The sequence below is a fragment of the Mirounga leonina genome, unplaced genomic scaffold, assembly GCF_011800145.1.
Source record: "Mirounga leonina isolate KUSES-001 unplaced genomic scaffold, KU_Mleo_1.0 Mir_376, whole genome shotgun sequence".
In the NCBI taxonomy this organism is placed as follows: domain Eukaryota; kingdom Metazoa; phylum Chordata; class Mammalia; order Carnivora; family Phocidae; genus Mirounga; species Mirounga leonina.
In genome coordinates, this window is record NW_023270718.1 from 5,308,760 (window position 1) to 5,331,247 (window position 22,488).

Sequence of the window (22,488 nt, forward strand, 5' to 3'; positions counted from 1 at the left end):
AGCCGGGGACGGGCCTCCCGGGTCTGAGGGAGGAGGGAGCCGGGGACCGGCCTCCCGGGTCTGAGGGAGAAGGAGCTGGACTGGGGTCCCAGATGAAAAGTTCCTCTGTCCTCTCCTCCCAGTATGGGGGGACCCAGTACAGCCTCGTGGTGTTCAACACGGTGGACTGCGCTCCCGAGTCCTACGTACAGTGTCACGCTCCCACCAGCAGCGCCTATGAGTTTGTCACCTGGCTCGATGGCATTAAGTGAGCTTTTTCTTGTGCTTGGGGTGCGTTGGGGGACCCTGTGAGGGACCGTGAATGGACGGCGGCTTGGTTTGAGCTTCAGAAACCATGCCTCACACTGGGTGGCTGGAAGGGCTGAGAGGGATAGTTTTTGTCCGCAGATCAGCTTCTGTGGTGGGTTCTGTGTGCTCAGCGGTTTTGCCATCCGGTGTGGAAGTAGAAAAATCTTCGCAGTTTGGGAGGCCTGTTGAGCTCCAGCGCCCATCTCGTCTTGTGAGGTTCTGCACATTCTTAGGCTGTTTCTCATCTGTACTCCAGTTTTCCTTTTTCAGATGGGCCCCCTGAAGCCTGAGTGCAAGGGGGGTGGGGCCTAGGCCAGGATAGAGCCCTCTGGGCTTTGGATGGGATTTGGGATGTTCACTTCGCCCGCTCAGTGCAGGTGCAGGCAGCCTGCGACCAAATCACAGCTAAACCACAACAGAACTCCCAGACCCAGGAGTCCCTGCTCCCTTTGTGCCTAATGTAGCTTATCTCCTACCTCTTTAAAGGGGGGATGTTATAGTACTTACTTATTTATCGTATTGTTTATTCTGGGTTGCATAACAGATTATCCCAAAACTTAGTGGCTCGGAACAATAAACGTTGATTATTTCATGCCATTTCTGTACGTAAGGAATTCAGGACTGGCTTAGCTGGATAGTTCTGGCTCAGGGTCTCATGAGGTTGCAGTCATCCAAGGGACTGGCCGATCCGTTTTCAAGGTGGCTCACTCTGTGGCTGCAGAGTGTCCTCCTAACCTGGCAGCCGGCTTATCTCAGAGGAAGCAACACAACAGAGAGAGCAAAGAGGAGGAGGCTACGAGGGTTTTTATGATCCAACTTTTGGAAGTCACACAGCATTACCTCTGCCATGTTCTGTTTGTTATAGAAGGCAGTCCTGTTCAGTGCGAGGAGCATGAGGGGAGACGAATGCCAAGGGTGTGAATACCAGGAGGTGGGGATCACTGGGGGGGCCTGGCTACCAGGACTTCGTGCATTCTTCGGGAATTAAATTAAATGAGTTGGTGACCACTTAAAACAGCACCTGGCATGTATTAAGTGCTATGTTAGTGTTCGCTGTTGTTTCAGCTCTCGGTTTCTTGGTTTGTGAATGGATAATGGTAGTCCGGATCTCGGGTGCTCTTGGGAGAATCACAAGCTCATCTTCATGCGGTGCCTTCATCCTGCCTAGCCCAGGGTCTGGTCTGGGGTTAGAGTTCACTAAGCGGCACCGGTTCATGGCTGTTGTTTTCTTCATACGTTTATGCAGCAAGTGTTTGCTGAGTGCCTGCTTTGTTCCAGGCTGTTTGTGCTGGACTGGGTGCTGCACGTTCACTGGGAAGCTGACACCCGTTTGACCTCTCATGGTCATTCGAGCTACTAGTCAGGACAGAGTAGGATTTCCCAACCTCGGTACTGTTGATACTTTGGGCCAAATAATTCACTGTTGCGGGGGGCTGTCCTGTGCAGTGCCCGATGTTCAGTAGCCTCCCTGGCTCTAGCCACTAGATGCCAGGAGCCACCTCCAAGTTGTGACACACAGAGATGTCTCCAGACATTGTCACGTGTCCCCTGGGGTGGGGAGTTGGGGGGACAAAACCCACCCCAGCTGAGAAGCACTGAGATAGATTGTTGTAAGACTTGAATAATGGTAAGTGGGGGCTTTTTGAGGCCCAAGTTCAAGTGTGCTGTCCCTCAAGTACCTAGCACTGAGCACGGTCTGGCGCCAAGGAGGTCTAGGAGAACTGTGTGGAATGAGGGAGTGCGTGAATGAATGCCCAGAATGCACTTTATACTCTGATTCTTCCTGGTGAACCATAAGGTGCAAGACCCAACTCCAGTATCCCTTCCCTGGTGCTGGCAAACAGCCAGTCGCTCCCTCCCCTGCGCCTGCCACTCCCAGCTGTTCCCCGGTCGCAGCCCCATGCCTCTGGACTGTGAATGTCTAGGTCCCTGGTGTTCTGCTTTTTTGTTTCCAGCTGGGGCCTGGCACCCAAAAGGTCTCAGGAGGCCTTGACAGTAAGTAAATGAGTGAAAGCCATGGAAAAGATAATCACTAAGAAACCAAATCTTCTAGTGGGTGTTGACGTGTCAGGACAAGCAGTTAAACCCCCTTATTTAAAACTTTCCAGGGGTGCCTGGCTGGCTCAATCGGAAGAGCATGATCTTGGGGTTGTGAGTTCAAGCCCCACGATGGGTGTAGAGATAACTTAAGTAAATAAAAACTTTAAAAAAATCTTAAAAATAGATAAGTAAATAAGTCTTTACAAAGCATGTGGAAGATAAGAGGGAAATGCTTTCTGAGCACATTCAGCACATATCCACACCTCCTCCTTAATCAACTTAGTTACACTGTACCTTTAGCCAAATGAAAAAGCTTTGTAGGCTGTGTGCTCACTGCGGAATCCTCCCAATGAGCTGATAAACATTGGCAGGGGTCATTGTTTTACCAAGTCCTGTGTAACCATCTAAATTCACTTTCTGTGACGTTGCCAGGTGGTCTGGCACAAAGATCACAAAGGAAGTCTGTGGGTTTTGTTCCCACTCGGAGAAGAAATCTTATCTTCTCCCAGAACGTCCGTAACGTAAGGAACAAAGCGTGCAGTGTCATTTTTGAAACGTCCTTGCTTTGGGAAGATTTATTTCTGATGTTCCATTTCCTTTCTTTCAAGAGGGGCGGGTTTTTTTTTTTTCCTCCTCCCCTGCAGCAAGTGACCCAGAATCAGAAAGAATAGGGTAGAAGGAGAAGGAGCCCTGAGTGTCTTCTCCCTAGCACTGTGACCATCTGTTCATTCATTCATTCATTCCTTCAACAAATGTTTGTGGTGCAAACTGTCCTGGGCCCTGAGGAGTTGGGGACATAAGGCAGGCCAGGTCCTGGCCCTCTTGGAGCTGGTGTCCATAGTGGGGCGACCAGCCGGGCGGGTCAAGTCTGGTCACTGTAGACAATCACTCGTTTTGACCAGTACCTCCGGGGGCCTCCAAGGGCTCATTACCCCGTGAGGGCAGGCAGCGAAGACTGGGGATGTGGGTATGGCATCAGCAAGGAGCCTGGGAAGCAGTTAAGAGTCAGAGCCCACCTGTGGCACCAGGGCACTTTCATCTTCACATTTGCATCATTGAGGGGTCCATTTGGAATTAAGGCTTATCGTAAACTCTGTGGTATTCAAAACATATTTTGGCACTGTCCAGATTTTATTTCTGCTCCCCATTTTTCAAGCGGTTCTCATTTCCTGGACAAAACATGTGTTCCATATCTCTCTCAGCGCCTAACAGACAGCCTACCCACCCTGGAAGGAAAAAGGTTTTAGAATCTCAAAGTGATTGGTCGATCACACTTTCTCTCATAAATTACTTTTTATAATTGAGATAAAATTCACATAACAGAGGTGATTTTTTTTTATTCTTATGTTAATCCCCATATATTACATCATTAGTTTTAGATGAAGTGTTCCATGATTCATTGTTTGTGCATAACACCCAGTGCTCCATGCAGAACGTGCCCTCCTCAATACCCACCACCAGGCTAACCCATCCTCCCACCTCCCTCCCCTCTAGACAGAGGTGATTATTTTAAAGTGAACAATTCAGTGGCATTTAGTGTGTTTATGCTGTGCAATCTCACAGGCCCAAAACGTTTTCATGCCCCTAAAACGGGACCTGCACCCATGAAGCAGTTGCTCCGTATCTGCCCCCTGCCTTCTGGCCAGGCCTAACCAGGACACTTTTGGCTCAAAAAGTCTCATGAAAATAGTGGTTTGATTTATTCGGGAACAGGAAGTCACAGCAGGGTGGATGCAGGGTCGGTTCATTCATTGGGGTCTGCCCCTGAAACTCTGGCCTTCAAGTTCTTGTGTGGAACAGTCTTGGTGGTAAGGAAGAGGAGGGCTGGGAGCAGGGCGTGGGGGTAAGGAGCATCGGTGGGGCCCGAGTGCCCTGAGAGGGGGAAGGCAGGCTTCGGGGTCGCAGGGCTAGAGGGAGAAGAGGGCGGAAGCCTGCAACTGATAACAGTTGGCCTGAGAAGTTTGGGAAAGGAGCAGAGGGGTCAAGCTGCTGTGGTTCACTCATTCAGGAGGCATGCTCTGAGACCCTGTGTGTCCTTGAGCAGCTTGGACACAAGCTGGAGATGTCTCCGACCGACCACTTGGTCCCCCTCACTGAAGGCTACCCTGACTCTGGGAGTCAGGTGCGCTGTGGAGGGAAGCCTGAAAGTCACAGTATTTGGTGACATGTGATACGATTGAGGGTGGGCCCTAAAATCAGGTGGCAGCTGAGGCAGGCTTCCTGGAGGAGGGGACGCTGGACTTGGGGTGGGGGTGGTCATAGGACAGATAAGCAGGGGGCGCCTGGGTGGCTCAGTTGGTTAAGCGACTGCCTTCGGCTCAGGTCATGGTCTTGGAGTCCCTGGATCGAGTCCCGCATCGGGCTCCCTGCTCGGCAGGGAGTCTGCTTCTCCCTCTGACCCTAACCCCTCTCATGTGCTCTCTCTCATTCTCTCTCTCTCAAATAAATAAATAAAATCTTTAAAAAAAAAAAAAAAAAAAAGGATAGATAAGCAGGGATTTTCCTCCTGGGCCAGAAGAGGGATGTGTGGGGTCATGGCAAACAGCAGAGGCAGAAAACTGGTTATGTGGCAGATCACGAAGACCAGGGACACGTGAGACATTCTGGACTACTTATACCTAGAGGAGGATGGAGCAGGAAGGTGGGCAGAGCCCGGGGTACGGAGGGCCCCAGATGCCCAGCTGAGAACTTGGCTTTATTCTGGTCTTAATGGACATGGTTGGATTGGCAGCCCTTTGTTATGTATTTATGTACATACGTGTTTATGTGAACTCCATGCCACACATGGGGCTCAAACTCCGACCCCAAGATCAAGAGTTGCATGCCCTACCGACTGAGCCAGCTCCACACCTTTAGCCGTTCAATTTTTTTTTTTTTTTTAAGATTTTGTTTATTTATTTGACAGAGAGAGAGAGATCATCAGTAGGCAGGCAGGCAGAGGGAGAGGGAGAAGCAGGCTCCCCGCCGAGCAGGAAGCCTGATGCAGGGCTCGATCCCAGGACCCTGGGATTGTGACCTGAGCCGAAGGCAGATGCTTAACCAACTGAGCCACCCAGGCGCCCCTAGCCATTCAATTTTAACACACATTTCCCGAGGCTTCCCTAATGCCAGACTGTGGGGTAAGAGAGGAGACCAGTGCGGGGGCCACAATTTAAGGGGACAGGATCCTGAACGCTCCCAGAGAGGGGCCCAGTCTGCACACATGTACCTGTGGCAGAGTCGGCCTCACAGCCATGTGACCTGGAGAACTGTGGTGGCAGCAGCTGCACTCACATAGAGGCTGTCCCCAAGCCACGCCCCAGTGGGATGGTCGCTGGTGACCTGTCTGCACATCAGATGGAAGAGAAGCCCGAGTCTGTGTATGAGTTTCCTGGGGCTGCCGAAACAAAGTAGTAAGAACTGGTTGGCTTAAGGGCACCTAGGTGGCTCAGTCGGTTAAGCGTCTGACTTCGGCTCAGGTCATGATCTCAGGGTCCTGGGATCAAGCACCACGTCGGCCTCCACGCTCAGCGGGGGCCTGCTTCTTGCCCCTCCCCCTGCTCATACGTGGGTGTGCTCGCTCGCTCTCTCTCTTAAATAGATAAATAAAATCTTAAAAAAGCAAGAACAAAAACTAGTTGGCTTAGAACCACAGAAAGGTAGTGACACAGTTTAGATCCAGGAGCCCAGGATCAAGGTGTGGGCAGGGCCATGCGGGCCAGGCTCCTTCTGGAGCCTGTGGGGGAAGGTCCTTGTCTCTTCTAGCTTCTGGTGTCCCCAGACAATCCTTGGCTTGTGATAGCGTCACTCCGATCTCCATATGGCGTTCTCCCTGTGTCTCTACATTGTCTTCCTTCTGAGCATGTCTGTTTCTGTATCCACATTTCCCTGTTTTGACCATAAGGACCTGGGTCACATTGGATTAGGGCCCACCCTGTGACCTCAGTGTAGTGTCCTTACCTCTATAAATACCCCGTTTCCAAATAAGGTCACATTCTGGGATTATGGGGGGAGGGAGGTTAGGACCTTCAGTGTCTCTTGGGGAGGGGGACACAATTCAACTGGGAGGACAGAGAGGCCCCCATATCTGGCTGGGAGGGTGGGCAGAGGCCAGGGCTGGCTTTAAAGGTGGAACAGACAGCCCCGAGGGGAGGTGTGGAGGCATGGGGACACGGGACCAGATCATGGGCCAGGTGTCCTGGGCCTTTCCCTGTTCCGTGCTCTGGCAGGGCCTCTGGCCAGAGGTACTCTGTCAGAGGGGATGACAAACAGCCCTGTCCACATTCACTAGGCCTGGCATTGCGTCGGCACTGGGGATAGAGCAGGAAACTCCGCAGTGTCCGTGTGCCCAAGTGCACGGTAGAGTGTGGGGAGGAGGGCGACATGGGCGCAGGCTCTTCAGCTGTGGCCTGGGGGCTGGGAGGTGGCAGCCCAGGGTGCCACAGGGGACCCTGGGGCTGACAGCCTCGCCCCCTGCAGGTTCATGGGCGGGGGTGGTGAGAGTTGCAGCCTCATCGCAGAAGGCCTCAGCACGGCCCTGCAGCTCTTCGATGACTTCAAGAAGATGCGGGAGCAGATGTGAGTGTGCCCAGCCTGTGCGGCTCCCCGTGTCTCTTTCCACCTGGCTTTGTCTGCTGCGGGACTCCCCCCACTGCCTCACGCTGGGGAAGTGGGTGGGCTCTGAGCCCTGAGCGCTCTGGCTGGGAGGCAGGAGGTGTCCCCTGGCCAATGCCTGGTCTGGGTGTCCTCATCGGGAAGAGGATCCTGCTCCGGGTCTGCCTCCTGCTTTCCCTGCCTGCTCGGCCCCTTAGAGGGAGTCAGGAACCTCTTTGGGCCTCAGTGTTCTCAGTTGTAAAATGGGGCCGTTACTCCTGACTTCCTGTGGCGTGGAGTACTTCCACTCTCCGGGGCCTGGGTCTGTCCCTGCTCAGGGCCCCTGTTGTTACCTGCTCCATGTCTTTCCTTCTCCCTGGCAGCGGCCAGACACACCGCGTCTGCCTCCTTATCTGTAACTCGCCCCCGTACCTGCTCCCTGCTGTCGAGAGCACCACGTACTCTGGGTACACGACGGAGAGTCTTGTGCAGAAGATAGGGGAGGTGAGGACTCTTGAGTCTGAGGGAGGAGCTCAGGGAGGGGGGCCTGGACTCCTCTGAGTTGTGACCAGCTCTGCTAACATCCTTTTGGAAGAACTATAACCCAGAATCCCCTGAGGCAGCTAATACAGTCCCACGGTCACTTGTCTCAAAGCCTGATGGGAATTTAGTTTTAGGGCCCAGTGGGTGTGGCAGCCGGGGGTCGGCCCCGATGGCCCCGCCCTGACCACGCCTCTCTTCTCCTGCAGCAAGGGATCCACTTCTCCATAGTGTCTCCCCGGAAGCTGCCTGCCCTAAGGCTTCTGTTCGAGAAGGCAGCTCCCCCGGCCTTGCTGGAGCCGCTGCAGCCACCAACAGATGTGAGCCAGGACCCCCGGCACATGGTGCTGGTGCGGGGGCTCGTGCTGCCGGGTGAGGCCTGAGTGCCAGCAGTGGGGCAATGGGGGGTGTCCCCCTCTGCTCCCTCTGACTTGGATTTCTTTTTTTTCTTTTTTTTTGACTTGGCTTTCTCTCCCCTCTCTCAAACCCCTTTGCACGGGGGCTCGGTCGTCCATCCTTCGCTCTCAGTTGGGGGTGGTTCAGCCCCAGGCCCCCTCCAGCCAAAGCAGCCTGTCCCCCTGCCTCCAGCTCCACCCTCAGGCGCCTCACTCTCAGCAGCCCCCCAGCAGCCTCTGCCCCCTGTCCCCCAGCAGTATCAGGTATGGATGTGGCCAGGGGGATGTGCTCCTGGGGCCTTGTGGGAGCCCTGGCCTCTTGGGAGAGACCTAGCTGGATGTCTGGGCTTGCGGGGTGATGGGGAGTCTCCACTGGGACCCCGAGGTGGGTGGGACACTTGGGGGCAGAGAATGCCCTCCCTGTGGAGTGATGGGAGTCATCCTGCTGTGATATCATGGCCGGGGCAGCTGTGCCTTGGGTGGGCACGGTGGCGTGACCCTACGGGACACCCGGACTGGAGTGCGCAGTCCTCATCACCTTCTACCCCCAGGTCCCTGGGAACCTGAGTGCAGCTCAGGTGGCGGCCCAGAATGCAGTGGAAGCTGCCAAGAACCAGAAGGCTGGGCTAGGCCCACGCTGTGAGTCCCAAGGCGGGGATATGAGGTGGGCTGAGGTCAGCCGGGCCTCTCTGCACATCTGTCCCCACCTCTTCTCTTGGTCTCTTCCACAGTCTCACCCATTAACCCTCTCCAGCAAGCGGCTTCAGGAGTGGGTCCCCCCTTCAGCCAGGCGCCGGCCCCACCACTACCCCCGGGGCCCCCTGGCGCCCCCAAGCCACCCCCTGCTTCCCAGCCCAGTCTGGTCTCCACTGTGGCTCCTGGCCCAGGCCTGGCCCCCACTGCACAGCCTGGGGCACCGTCCATGGTAGGTGCTTGCACAGCTGCCCCACTGCCCTACTCCTGTCTGCTGCTGACAGAGCAGAGGCCTAGCAGTTTGCCTTCCTGAGGAGGGTGTAAGGATACGTGGATCTCGTTGTCCTCGGTCCTCAGGGGTTCACGGGGTTGGTGCCACAGACGACTGAGACTAGAGGGTCTGGGGACGGAATGGCGGGGCTTTGGCTCCTGGCGGGTGTGAACTGTTCAGAGGCGTCCAAGGGATCCTGGGAGTTGGGGCACCATGGGTCTTAGAGTTCTCAGATCTTATGGAGTCAGAGCATTTATGGTCCCAGGGACTGTCGAGTGGTGTTGAGAAAGGAACCTGCATTCTGTTCTTCCTGCTGGTCTGTCTCTCTCTTGGGATGCCCCTCCCCGGAGATGGTCTGACCCTGCTCCACTGCCCTCCTTGCTCCCCTCTGGCAGGCGGGCTCGGTGGCCCCAGGCGGGGTGAGCGGCCCTTCCCCAGCCCAGCTAGGGGCCCCGGCCCTCGGGGGGCAACAGTCAGTCTCCAACAAACTCCTGGCCTGGAGCGGGGTCCTTGAGTGGCAGGAGGTGAGTAGCTCGGGGAGCCACGTGGATCTCACAGCCTGTTAGGACATGGGGCTGGGCCAGGGTCCCTGTGAGGCTGTGGCACTTTTGGTCCTGAGGAGAGTCTCAAGAAGCCTTGAGTTCAGGACCCGGGAGGTAGTAAGAATTGTGTTGCCGTGAAGCACTGAAAAGTTTTCAGTTTCAGGGCGTGACGGGGGTTCAGGGGATCCCCTGCCGGGAGGGGACAGAGGTTATGGGACCGCTGGTCTGGAGGAGGGGCCCAGGGCTTGTGGGACTTGAGCTGGGGGAGGTCCTGAGCTCTGGGGCTCCCAGGGTAGGGCAGGAGAGGTTGAGGGGACCGGGCTCTGGGGCCCTTTTCACCATGACACGTTCTCCTTTTCCACTCAGAAGCCCAAACCTGCCTCCGTGGACGCCAACACCAAGCTGACGCGGTCGCTGCCGTGCCAGGTCTATGTGAATCACGGCGAGAACTTGTAGGTGACTGACTATAGGGCTGGGGGCTGGGTGGATCTGGGCTTGCATCCTCCTGACGCCTCTCCCCTTGGCCCTCAGGAAGACAGAGCAGTGGCCTCAGAAGCTGATCATGCAGCTCATCCCGCAGCAGCTGCTGGTGAGTGGCTCAAGGGAGCACCGCCCGCCCCTCCCGGTCGGCTAGTCCCATTCTCTTCCCTCGTCCCTTCCCTGCCCCCCCCACCTGCCTCGGCTCCTTGCTCCTGACTTCCCCACTCTGCATGCCGGCCTGTGTCTCCCGCAGACCACTCTGGGCCCTTTGTTCCGGAACTCGAGGATGGTGCAGTTCCATTTCACCAACAAGGACCTGGAGTCCCTGAAAGGCCTCTATCGCATCATGGGCAACGGCTTTGTGAGTCCGGGGCAGGGCGGGTGCCTACAGAGCTTCTAGAACTGGGAGGTGTGGGTGCCCCCTCTTCCTCTTTCTCAGGGGTGACTAATGCACGTCCTCTGCCAGGCCGGCTGCGTGCACTTCCCCCACACGGCCCCCTGCGAGGTGCGGGTGCTCATGCTCCTGTACTCGTCTAAGAAGAAGATCTTCATGGGCCTCATCCCCTACGACCAGAGCGGCTTCGTCAACGGCATCCGGCAGGTCATCACCAACCACAAGCAAGTCCAGCAGCAGAAGCTGGAGCAGCAGCGTGGGGTGAGTGACCAGGGCCTCCCTCCCCTCGCACCCACCCCTGCCCACCTGGGCCCCTGAGCTTGTGGCCAGACCCCCAGCATCTCTCCTGGGCTGAGATGTGGCCACCTGGGTTCAGTCCCTTCCCCACATTTTCTTGTGATCTTTGTACCCCTTTCAGTGTCTGGATTGAATCTCAGACACAGCCTTCCCTTGGGGACTTGGGAAAGTAAGGTTTACTTCCCAGACCACCTACCCCCAAAGAACGTTCCTAGTTCCTAACAGGTTCCCCTTCAGGATTCAGAAGGCTCCCCCTGCCCAAACACAGGACCCCCACTCCCACCCCCAGTCACTGACCTGCTCCCTGTCCCACACAGATGGGGGCACAGCAGGCACCCCCTGGGCTGGGCCCCATTCTGGAGGACCAGGCGAGACCCTCACAAAATCTGGTGAGGAGAGGGCTGGTGGGGTCAGGGCCAGGGCGGGGGAGACCCCCAAAGAACACTGTCATTTTGACCTGACCTCGGAGGCCAAGAAGTCTGGGGAATCTGCCTCGTCCCTCATCCCCATCTCTTCCTACCAGCTCCAGCTCCGCCCACCACAACCCCAGCCTCAGGGCTCTGTGGGGGCCTCCGCAGCCTCAGGACAGCCCCAGCCCCAAGGTGCTGCCCAGGCCCCCCCAGGTGCCCCCCAAGGCCCTCCTGGAGCAGCCCCCGGCCCTCCCCCTCCTGGACCCATCCTTCGGCCTCAGAACCCTGGAGCCAACCCCCAGCTGCGGAGTCTCCTCCTCAACCCACCTCCGGTGAGATTTGGGGGTGGGGGGCAGATGGGCGCCATGGGGCTGGGCCCTGGACCCTGATGGTTCTGGTCCTTTTGTTTGGGAGGAAGGAGGTTGGCTTTGATCAGAGGGCGTGAATAGAGCCCTGCCAAGGGCCCCAGGCAGACCAGCTCCTCTGTGTCTATCTTATGTAGGCTGCTGCTAAGATTCCTTTGAAGAAAGACCCCCCCCCCCCGCAACCACTGGATGAGATGTTCTCTGAGCAGCTTCTGTGCTAGAGGCTGCTTGATGGGGTGGGGGCTCTCTCTGAGCCACTTTCTTTGTTCTCGCAGCCCCAGAGTGGGGTGCCCCCACCCCAAGCCTCCCTCCACCACCTCCAGCCACCAGGGGCTCCTGCACTGTTGCCCCCACCACACCAGGGCCTGGGGCAACCCCAGCTGGGGCCTCCCCTCCTGCACCCACCGCCTGCCCAGTCCTGGCCCGCACAACTTCCCCCAAGAGCTCCACTGCCAGGTAAGGAGGTCCCCGGGGAGGGCAGGGGTCTGGACTGAGTGTCCCAGCAGCCCCTGGGCTAGAGCCTCAAGACCAAGGGCTCCTGGGAAGTGAAGTCCTGGATTCAAGAATGGTAGCTGGTCCCCACCCCCCCAGGATTCTTGGGAGGCTCGGAGGGCTCCTGGAAAGTACAGCCCAGGGGGTCAAGACCTAGTGGGGCAAGATCTTTTTTTGTGATTCCTTTCCTGTGTGTCCTGGGGTTGATGGGAAACATAGTCTTAGGGCCAGAGAAGTAGTTTGGGGGATGGGCTCCTAAAGGCTCATGGAAATCAGCACATTTGTGACCAGACGGGGCCAGAAGGTGCCTCTGATGGGTCCCCCTGGGGCTTCCTAGAAAAGTCATTACCTTGGGCTCCCAGAGGAAGAGGGAGGAAGCAGGCCCAGGGCCCTCCAGGGCCCCAGGGACTACTGGGAGATGCAGTCCCTTCCCCACTGCCCCCCAGGTCAGATGCTGCTGAGCGGGGGTCCCCGGGGCCCGGTTCCCCAGCCGGGCCTGCAGCCCAGCGTCATGGAGGACGACATCCTCATGGATCTCATCTGAACCCCCGACACCCAATAAAGTTCCTTTTAACACACACCCCGGCTCCCGTCACTGACGTCCCCCAGGACTGGGCAGGAGACCTGGAGGAGACCTCTCTGTCCTTGTTTTCGCTTCAGCAGATGTCCCTGAGGCTCTGGGCTGGTGACACCAGGGCCTCCACAGTGAGTCAGGCAGTCTGGTGCAGCCTGGCTTTGGGCCGGGGGGGTGGGATGTGGAGGCAGGCAGGCAGCGCTCACAGGGCCGTGTGCCCTCGCGGAGATAGGGTGGGTACCCGGAAGAGGCCTCTGAGCCAGCTGGGCTCAGCAGTCTTGGAGGAGAAGTGGGAGTCGACGAGGCCGAGAAGGAAGGAGGCAAGTGGTGATCTAGGTGCGGGGACAGCAGAAGTGAACGTGTGAGGGCAGGAGAAAGCTTGGGGTATTCAGAGGTGCAAGTCCAGCTTGAGGATGAGGGACCCGGAGAGGTGGGCAGGTGCCAGGTTGGGAGGATGCTCGGGTTCCAAACTGAGTGGCTCAAGGTTTGTCCTGAGGACGCAGAAGAGCCAGGGGAGGTCCCACGTGCAGGGAGCAGGTCTGGATTGGCTGGTTGTCAGGGTCTCTGGGTTGTCGAGTGCAACGGGGCAAGACAAGGCCAGGAATGCGGGGAGGAGGCCGGGGTGGTGGCCCCGGGAGGGGAGAGGCTGGTGGAGGGGCTGGGATCGAGTCAGGGGGCAAGAGGGGTGAGTCTAGGGACTTGGCATGCCATGCAAAGGAATTGAGGGTGAAGGGGTGGCGTCAGAGTCTGCCCCTGGCTCCTGGCCTGGGTGCTGGTAGATGATGGAGCCTCCCTGAGTGAGGGAACTGGGGGAAGGAGCCGGTAGTGAGTGCTAATGGTTCAAGGAGTGTCCATGTCACAGGTCACGTGTTGGGAGTTCAGGATGTGTTCTTAGGAAATGGCATATGTTTGATTGTTAAAGCCACAGGAGTGGCCAAGATCACACGTGAGGAGAGGCCAGCCTCAGGTCCCAGAGACGGACCTTCCAGGGCCTTGAGCAAGGTGGACAGTGGGGCTGTCCCTGAGGTGGAACACATGGCAGGGGACAGGTTTGGGACGTGGCGAGGCAAGAATCTCCTCAGGGAGACGTCTAGGGGGCAGCTGGATACAGACACGATGTGGAGTGCAAGGACGGTCCAGCCTGGAGGCAGAGAGTTCGTTGTCTGTTGTCAAGACCCTAGACTAGCATCGCTCAGCGCGTGGTCCATGCCTGGACCACCAGCATCCGCATTGTTTGGGACGCTGGTTAACATCCGATTCCTGGGCCCCATCTCAGGAGAGAGGTTGCAATCTGGTGGCCCATGGGCCACTCTGCAGATGAGTTTTGTTTGGCCTTCCCTGTGTTAGCATACGTAGCCTTTTTTCCTAACGAGTTAGTTGTAAAAATCAGGATAATTCGCACGCAAACACACACATACACACACACACACACTCTCTGTCTCTCTCTCTCACACACACACACACACACACACACACACACAATCTTCAGCCTTGGCTTCTCTTGACAAGTCAGAAGTTCTGGCACCTCTGGGCCCGCCCTTCTGCCTAGCAACAATGGGCTGGAGCTGCCCCTTTCGCTGGGGCGTGTGCTCTCTGGTTCGCCACAGTCCCCACCACTCCCGTTTGGCTCCCCCACCGCGAGGCAGAGGGTCATTGCCTTTGGGCTTGCACTGTGGTTGTTCCTGTGGTAGCATTCAGAGGCAAGTGAAATCTTTCTTGTACCCATGTCTCTATCAAAAGTGGCAAAACGAAAGAGAGACCGAGAGGGCCACGTGTTTCGAGAAAAATGGGAGCGAGCCTATTTCTTTGTGGAAGTGAAGAGCATGCCTATGTGTTTAATATGCAAAAAAATCGTATCTGTGTTGAAAGAATACAACCTGAGACGTCATTACGAATCAAAGCACAGTAAGAGCTTCGACCAGTACACAGAACAGATGCGAGACGCGATACTCAGTGAACTGAAAAAGGGCCTCAAGTGTCAGTAGGGTTTGCTTTGGAAAGAAAGCAGGTCTGAGAAGCGGCGTTGCTGCAAAGTGCAGTTCGAGTAACGAGCAAAGCACGACCTGGGCGTTAAAGCCTTCCACTGATGGCGAGTTTGTAAAGGAGCAGGACGGCGGGTCCTGGACAGAGATGTTCGCCTGTTGAGACTATCCTTTCGGCCTGACGGGCATTTGCGTTGCGCCGTGAGTCGAAGATAAAACCAGAAGATTTACAAGTCCAGGTGCTTGAAAGAGTCAACTCCACTGTGGCCTTTTCTAGCGTTGCTCATGAACTCTTACCACCCGGCTAGCTTTATTTATTTGTGGTATGGAGAATTTTGACATGACCGAAAAAGTCTGTGACACGGTGCCCAGGCAGGCCCAACGCTGGGAGATGAGCTATTTTGTGTGTGTATTGACAGAAATACTCACACAGACTGGCAAGAATTCCTAAGCACAGTCACAGACCGTTGTGGTAATGTAATGATCTGTGTCACAGGGGGCCTTGTTAGGGCACCTCAATCCCGGGAGGCAACACTTGGCGAGGACGCAAGTTAGCTCGTTGCCTCAATCACCAGGACTTGAGTTGTGTTCAGAAGGTACATGGAACACACCGCAGATGTCCTCGACACGCTCCTGTGCTTTAACTGCGGGCAGGTGGACAGTGACCTTGACCCGATGTATTGACAGAAGCTCTGTGACCTGGTCGTCACGTAATGGTGTGGAAGGGATCTGCACTGTTGAAATCCGTCGACTTGGTTCATCTCCAATGAGATGAAGGCCACACCTTGGTTCCCCTGAGAAGGTTGGTCAAAGACTTTTGGTCGAAGTTACAACCCCTCCCCCACTCCCCCTGAACACTAGTTCTCTGCAAAGACGTTCACAAACAGCTACTTGAATGTATGATCGTGTTTGCCCAGTCCTGGCAAAAACGAGGAAGCCACTGGCAAGGAATAGTTCCTTCGCTGCAGTTGGTTTCCAGAAACAAAAGACATGGCCTAGACCATATTCACCCAGCTGGTGGGGTTCAAGACCAAATTCCCCCAAAGGCTCTCTGCATCTAGACTCTGTGAAAATGAACTAACACTGTCCAGTTTGCCTTCGTCGGTTACTGTCGATGATGTGAATGCAGACCACAAGTTGTAGTTACTGAACTACAGGGCCGTAGGGTGCTGATTCCCAACTGTGACGCCATTGGAAGATCACACCCCTACAACTCTCCAGCAGTTGTCTTGAATTTCGGTGTTTGGAGGTGCCCACGCTTGTAAACAGCTGTTTTCCGTTACAAATTGATTCAAATGAAATAACCATTCCTAGTTAAGGATTCAAGGTTGAATTCTAAACTGCCCGTCCCACTATGACATCCATGGCCTGACGCTGACCTCTCGGTGCGGAAGGGGGGTGAGTTCAGCCTTCTGGCTTCAAAATCAAAGGAGCAAAAGAATTATGAAAGAGAAAATTTTAATAATTAAATATTTCTATTTTTCAATTTGTATTTTTTCAATTTTGAATTTGAAATATAAACTCCAGTATCATACATGTTTGTATTCTGTTCCATGCATTCACCATCGTTCAGTAAAGATACAATTTGATTTTATTTCTGGCCGTCGACTTTTCTCATGCCTGGCTAGTTCACTCATTTATGTGGCCCGCCTGGCTCCTGTATGCATTTGAGTTTACCATCCCTGCCGTGGCACTGCTGAATGGAATCTGGGGGCGGGAGGGAGGCTGGGAATCGCCATTTTGATCGAGCTCCCTAGGTGGCTCTGTCACAGACAAAAGACTGAGCAGGAGACGCTGGTGGTGGTTGAAGGGAGAGTGGGTGACATTTCCCGTCCTGTATGTAGCAGGGGTTTTTGAAAACTCAGATGGCTTCAGGGACCAGGCAGGTGATGGAAATGTGTGAAGCGGACGGGTGTAAGACAGTAGGGAGTGATGGGGACTGTGGCGAACTTGCAGAGTGCTTGCCCCACCTAGTGGCATTTAAATTGCAACAACAACAACAAAAAAAAACACTGTGAGGACCAAACAAAATCCGCTTGTGGGTCTGATGAGGCCATCGGGCTACCATTTTGCGACCTCTGGAAGAAGAAGACGCGGGGACAAGGACAGCCCTGAGATAGATCCACAAATCCGGGTTGGGCAGGGAGCCAGAAGGCAGGAGGACTGGGCAAGTGTGTTCTGGAAGCTGAGTATTTTTGAGGAGAGAGCAATCATCAAATCTGCTGCAAGGAGAAGACAAAGGGAGAGCAGCCAGCGCTGTTTCCACCTGGTAGAAATAGCCCTGCAAGGAGACACAGGTTTGAGTCCAGGACAAATTGATCGAAAAGAAATGTTTCCAGTTGCTGGTTTGTCCGTCTCCGGCCAGTGAGGCCCTCTTGACCTCAGCACCCAGGTAGATGAACTGAAGGGACCAGCCTGATGAATTCACGGGTGTGTGTGCACACGAGGCGAGGCAGAAGAACACTCAGGGTTACTAGAATGCCCAGAGAGTGAAGAAATGCCTAGACACCTAGAACTCACCTGCACTTTTCACAGTCATGAGTAAAGGCGGTTGGCTACATGCTTAATGTGCCTCTTAGAACCAGCCCACACCAGGAACACATCTTTTGGGAAAGGTTTTCTCTGAGTGCAAGGTACTATTAAAGCTACTTGAATGGAGAAGGAAATAGTGAAAAACTTAGAACTGCAGGGGTTAAGCTCTGCTGATGCATTGATTAGCTCTGTGGCTTTGGGCGGGTGCCTCTGCCTCCCTGAGCCTCAGTTTCCACCTAGGTCAAGTAGTAGCTTTCCCCGCAAGATTGAGCATGTGGCAGGTTCAGCACAGGCCTCCCCACAGGAGAGCTGCTTTTAGCCCCTGTTGTCCTCACTGTCCAAATATACTCTTAGAAGGCAAGCGTAGTGAGCAAACCTGTTTCTAAAAGCGCACGCCAACTTGTCAGAATCACCAGAGCATCCATGAAGGTCGTAATTGGGTGAGTGACTAGTTGGAAACATTCATTTTTAATCAATTTGCTTTTGGACCATGTATCTAGAGCTGGAAGCAAGACTAGGAAATTCGCGAGAATTCTCCCAACTGGCAAAAGTTGCAGAACATAACTGGGGGGAAAGAAAAGATTAGGGTAAAAGTGCTTAAACACCAACACATTCATGGTTGTGAACCTGTCTTGAGTGAGAGAAAATGCCCACCTGATACTGATAATGAAGAAAAACTGAGAAAATGAGACCTTCTAGAAGAGGTATATTTGTCTCAAGGTACACAGAACTCACATATTTTTTCCACCATCTTGAGTTTTTATTTTAAAATTAACTATAAACATGTAATGAGCTACACACATGATTACAGTTTCATAAAGATAAAAAGGCACCAGTGTGTATAGAATAAAAAGTTCCCTTTCATACCTCTTTTCTCCTCTCATCCCAAACACAACACTGAGCAAACCACTTTCTTCCCCAGAGGTAGACGTACCAGTTTGGTGCTTGGGTTTACATGCATTTGGTTGTTGAGACATTTATAGTCTCTTAAATGTTTCATATAAGTGGGGTCAGTTTATCTTGTTTTGTTTTGTTTCACTTACGTAGTGGCCACCTGTCCATATCATTCATTGCATGTGGCCCCATTAAATGGCCCCATTCCAATTCCACACAACATCCAGTCTGTAGAAGTTGTCGGTGTGTAACAGACCCCACCAGTCAGTGACTTAAGCAGCAAGCATCTGTCGCACAATCACTCTGGGTCAGCAGTCCAGACACAACATAGCTCGTGCGTCTAGCTCAAGGTCTGTCTGTGTTGCAGTCAAGCTGTGGCCAGGGCTGCAGTCTCATCTGAAGGCTCAACTGACAGAGCACCCACTTTCAAGCCCATTCATGGGCTTGCTGCCGGGTTTCAGTTCCTCACAGGTGACTGGACGCAGAGCCTCAGTTCCTTGCTTCCTTGCCCAAAGTCTCCCTCCGTTTTTGACCACGTAGGCCCCCTCATAGTACAGCTCACAACGTGGCTGCCAACTTCCCTGGAAATGAGGGGGTAGCCAAGATGGAAGCCAGAGTCTTTTTGTAACCCAGTTACGGAAGGGATATCCCATCACTTTGGCCATATTTTGTGGGTTACAACAACTCAGTCGGCCCAGCCCACACTGAAGCTGAGGAGTAATAATGGGAGTATAATACCAGGAGGAGTTGGGGTCAGGGGGGCCATGTTTGAAGCTCTTTGCCACACTGTGCGTGGCACTTGGTTAGCTGTGCAGATTATCACTTAAAAATGCTGCAGAGAAGGAGCATATACGTATTTTTATATATTTTTTTGCTCACTTGTGCAGGCATTCCTGCGGGATCCATTCTTAAGAGCAAAATTTCAAGATTGAAGAGTGTGCTGATTTTGATTTATTTGACTCTTTAAAAACTGAATTTATTTTTTGTATATATAAAACCTTCATATGGTTTACACTTTAAGAGGTTCCAAAATCAACCCGATGCATAGTCTCTCCCAGCTACCTCTGGAGATCAATTGCCAATTTTCTAGTGTTTATTTGTTTGTTTTAATTTTAAGTAGGCTCCATGCCCAACGTGGGGCTTGAACTCATGACCCTGAGATTGAGTCACGTGCTCTACCAACTGAGCCAGCCAGGCGCCTCTCAATTACCAGTTTTCTTATGTGTCCTTTCAGAGCTATGTACAAGCAGGTGGAAGCAAACAGAAACATACTCATTTTCTGGCTCTGCTATCCAGTGGCAGGCTAGTTTATATTTTTAAAACAGCTTTATTGAGGTATAATTGACATACACAACTCTGCACATATGTAATATACACATGTTAATGAGTTTGGATATCTACATACACCCGTGAAATCACCCGTTCAAGCCAGGTAGACATCTGTCACTTACAAATTTCCTTGTGTCCCTTTGGGTTTCTGGGGGAGGGGGGGCGGGGGGCTAAGAGCACAAACATGAGATCTACCCTCTTAAATTTCAGCTCACAGTAGAGGATTGCTAACTGTCAGCACTGTGTTATACAGCAGATCTCTACAACTTAGATTCAGCCTACTTTTTTTTTTTTTTTTTTAAGATTTTATTTATTTATTTGACAGAGAGAGAGGCAGCGAGAGAGTGAACACAAGCAAGGGGAATGTGAGAGGGAGAAGCAGGCTTCCCGCGGAGCCGGGAGCCTGATGTGGGACTCGATCCCAGGACCCTGGGATCATGACCTGAGCCGAAGGCAGACGCTTAACGACTGAGCCAACCAGGCGCCCCTAGATTCAGCCTACTTTACTCGGTAGATTACTCTTTTTCATCTGACAATGTATCTTGTAGTTTATACCAGGGCGAAAAGCCCTCTGTTCTTTTTCATGGCTTCAGAGTATTCCTTGGGTAAATGCCACCATTTTTTAAAGCCCCTATTATGGGTCATATAGGATGCTTCTGACCTTGGTGGGGTGCCTGTTTTAAATGGAGACAGAACTGCCAAATTGCCCCTTCCAAAACTATCTGATTAATCACTCATTTGTGGGTATGGATCTCCCTGCATGAGGAGAGGCGAGGCGGGACATGGTCAGCTCCATGTAAGGAGGAAGACCTCTGGAGCGTTTGGAACAGTGTGCTGGGGGGCAGATGGTGGTTGAGGGACAGCTGTGAGAAGTGCTGTGGTGACAGGGATGGGAAGGTCCCATCTTGAGTTGATAGCCATGGTGTGCCTCGGGAACGAGGGACAGGAAAGTGAGGTGTTCACTCCTGATGCCCCTCGTCTTTTTCCATCACGTGGGGGGCACGGGCTTCTGCTGAGGTTAATTGGGAACCTGGGCTTGAGACCCCCTCAGCCTGTCCTTGGCTGTGACCTCAGGCTCTTGCCTCCCCGATCCTTGGTTTCCCTATCTGGTAGAATGAGGATGATAAGATTGCCATCCTCATGGCGTGAGTTTAAAAGGGAAACGCTAAACGTAGTGTTCAGGAAATATCTATTATTACTGCTTTCCCAAGAATGATCTTTTTTAAAATGAAGTGATCCAGGCACAAGGAGTCCAACCCACTCCACTGTGCGTGGCTCACGATCAACCAGGTTATTACTGAGAACCTCAAGGAACTTAATAGAATACCAGGAGGCAGCAGCAGGGGCCCGGTTGACCCCGGAGGTGGTAAATTTGCAATGCATTTGTTTGAAAAATATTGATTGGATGCCTGCGAGGGACTGGGGATGAGGCGGTGAAAAGATGGGTGTGGTCCTGCCCTCTGTAGTTGGCAGGAAGCGGCCAGGTTGCTCACCTTGCAGAAGGTTCTCTCCTATATGTAAGGTGAGGCTCTAATACAGTGACCTTGAAGGGCCCTGGTGAGAATTTAATAACTAACCCCAGAGTCTAATGTGGGTCAGGCTGTTCCCCCTGGTGGCTGTCCTCCAGTAGTAACTCAGGAGCCCCGCTGCTTTGGTTCAATAACCAGCCCCTTCCTTTTGGGGTCTTTGGTCTCCAACTGGGAACAGAACATGGGCATGGAGAGTACACACAGGCTTATATCTGCCTGGGACCAGAAGCGATGGTCCTGACATCATGTTGCTCATGCTTATGCTACCACGGGTGAGAACGAAATCATCCCAGTCTCCTCCGGGGGAAGCTGGGACAGGTGCTTTTCTGGTGTGCCCTGGAACGAGAAATGGGGTGCTTAACACGTCACACCACTTCTGTAGAGGCGTGGAAGGCGTTCTGAGGGGGATGTGCACTCGGACCTAGAGTGCTCTGTGCTGGACTTTTGGGACATCGCTGTGAATAAGCTAGACATGGTCCTTGTCCTTACAAAGCTCCCAGGCTTAATGTGGGGGCCACAGATAAGTACAAATCATGATGAGAAAGTTTAAGGAAGAATACATAGAGCCTGAAGAGCATGTGTCAGGCAGACTTTTTCTTTTTTAAAAAAGATTTATTTAATTTTATTTCGGGGGGAGGGGAGAGAACTAGCATGGTGGGGGAGGGGCAGAGGGAGAGGGAGAAGCAGGCTCCCCGCTGAGCAGGGAGCCTGACATGGGGCTTGATCCCAGGACCCTGAGATCATGACCTGAGATGAAGACAGACACTTAACTGACTGAGCCACCCAGGCACCCCCAGACCGTTTTTTAAAAAAACATTATTTTGTAATTGCAAAACCAAAAAACAAAGAATCTTCAGGACAGAGATCTCTTTACTCCCATTTTGTTGTGTGAAGCATTTTTATTTGTCCGTGTTGCCTTTGTGTTCTTGTCTGTGTCACATACACATCCACCCCATATGTACTCCCAATTTGCCCTTTTAGTAAACTCAGTCAGGTTGGTCAAGTGGGGTTATTTGAAAAGGACATTCATATGTCAGGATGGGCTGGGCTGGGCTGGGCTGCAAAAACAACTTCCAAATTGCAGTGACTTGAAATAGCAAAGGTGGGTTTTCTCCCTCCTGCTACATAGAGGGTTGCCTTGGAGCTGCTGCTGATAGATCTTGAATATTGCCAGAAGCATGGGAAAGGCGTAGGGAGCTCTGGGCTTGCACTAGTAATTAAATGCTCCAGACCGGATTCACATATGTCATTTTGCTTGTATCTCACTGGCCAGAATTCATCACATGGCCCCACTGGACCATAATGGGGTCAGGAAGTGCAATCCTTTTCATTGCTGGGCAAAGTGGAGTTCGAAATATATGGCAGATAGCACTAATGAGCATCTGAACACTTTAAATGTTTTGTTTTAACCAAGAACTTTTTTAAAAAAATATTTTATTTATTTGACAAAGAGAGACAGCGAGAGAGGGAACACAAGCAGGGGGAGTGGGAGAGGGAGAAGCAGGCTTCCCGCGGAGCAGGGAGCCCGATGTGGGGCTCGATCCCAGGACCCTAGGATCGCGACCTGAGCTGAAGGCAGTCGCTTAACCAACTGAGCCACCCAGGCGCCCTTAATTTTATTTTTTTAAAGATTTTATTTATTTGACAGAGAGAGACACAGCGAGAGAGCGGACAGAAGCAGGGGGAGTGGGAGAGGGAGAAGCAGGCTTCCCGCGGAGCAGGGAGCCCCATGTGGGGCTCGATCCCAGGACCCTGAGATCATGACCTGAGCCGAAGGCAGATGCTTAATGACTGAGCCACCCAGGCGCCCCTAACCAAGAACATTTAAACAGACATTCTTCTCTTTGTGTAGGACCAAGACCTTTTTTC

General features: G+C 53.3%; 1 protein-coding gene across 3 annotated transcripts in view; it reads left to right on the plus strand.

The window, feature by feature from the left end:
• MED25 (mediator complex subunit 25) overlaps positions 1-15,929 on the plus strand; it is a 16,333-nt gene extending 404 nt beyond the window's left edge. The window contains exons 3-18 of one of the 3 annotated variants that reach the window (XM_034986984.1): positions 123-247; positions 6,787-6,885; positions 7,284-7,404; positions 7,650-7,812; positions 7,969-8,099; positions 8,387-8,474; positions 8,567-8,760; positions 9,195-9,323; positions 9,708-9,793; positions 9,873-9,930; positions 10,075-10,182; positions 10,288-10,476; positions 10,830-10,901; positions 11,036-11,254; positions 11,563-11,743; positions 14,094-15,929. In XM_034986984.1, coding sequence (XP_034842875.1) covers positions 123-247; positions 6,787-6,885; positions 7,284-7,404; positions 7,650-7,812; positions 7,969-8,099; positions 8,387-8,474; positions 8,567-8,760; positions 9,195-9,323; positions 9,708-9,793; positions 9,873-9,930; positions 10,075-10,182; positions 10,288-10,476; positions 10,830-10,901; positions 11,036-11,254; positions 11,563-11,743; positions 14,094-14,338 — 2,208 coding nt within the window. In that variant the 3' untranslated portion in view covers positions 14,339-15,929. Of the gene's footprint in view, positions 1-122; positions 248-6,786; positions 6,886-7,283; positions 7,405-7,649; positions 7,813-7,968; positions 8,100-8,386; positions 8,475-8,566; positions 8,761-9,194; positions 9,324-9,707; positions 9,794-9,872; positions 9,931-10,074; positions 10,183-10,287; positions 10,477-10,829; positions 10,902-11,035; positions 11,255-11,562; positions 11,744-12,225; positions 12,360-14,093 lie in introns of those variants that run through there. The other 2 variants (XM_034986986.1, XM_034986985.1) reach the window with 2 other exon arrangements.
• The last annotated feature ends 6,559 nt before the right edge of the window (positions 15,930-22,488 follow it).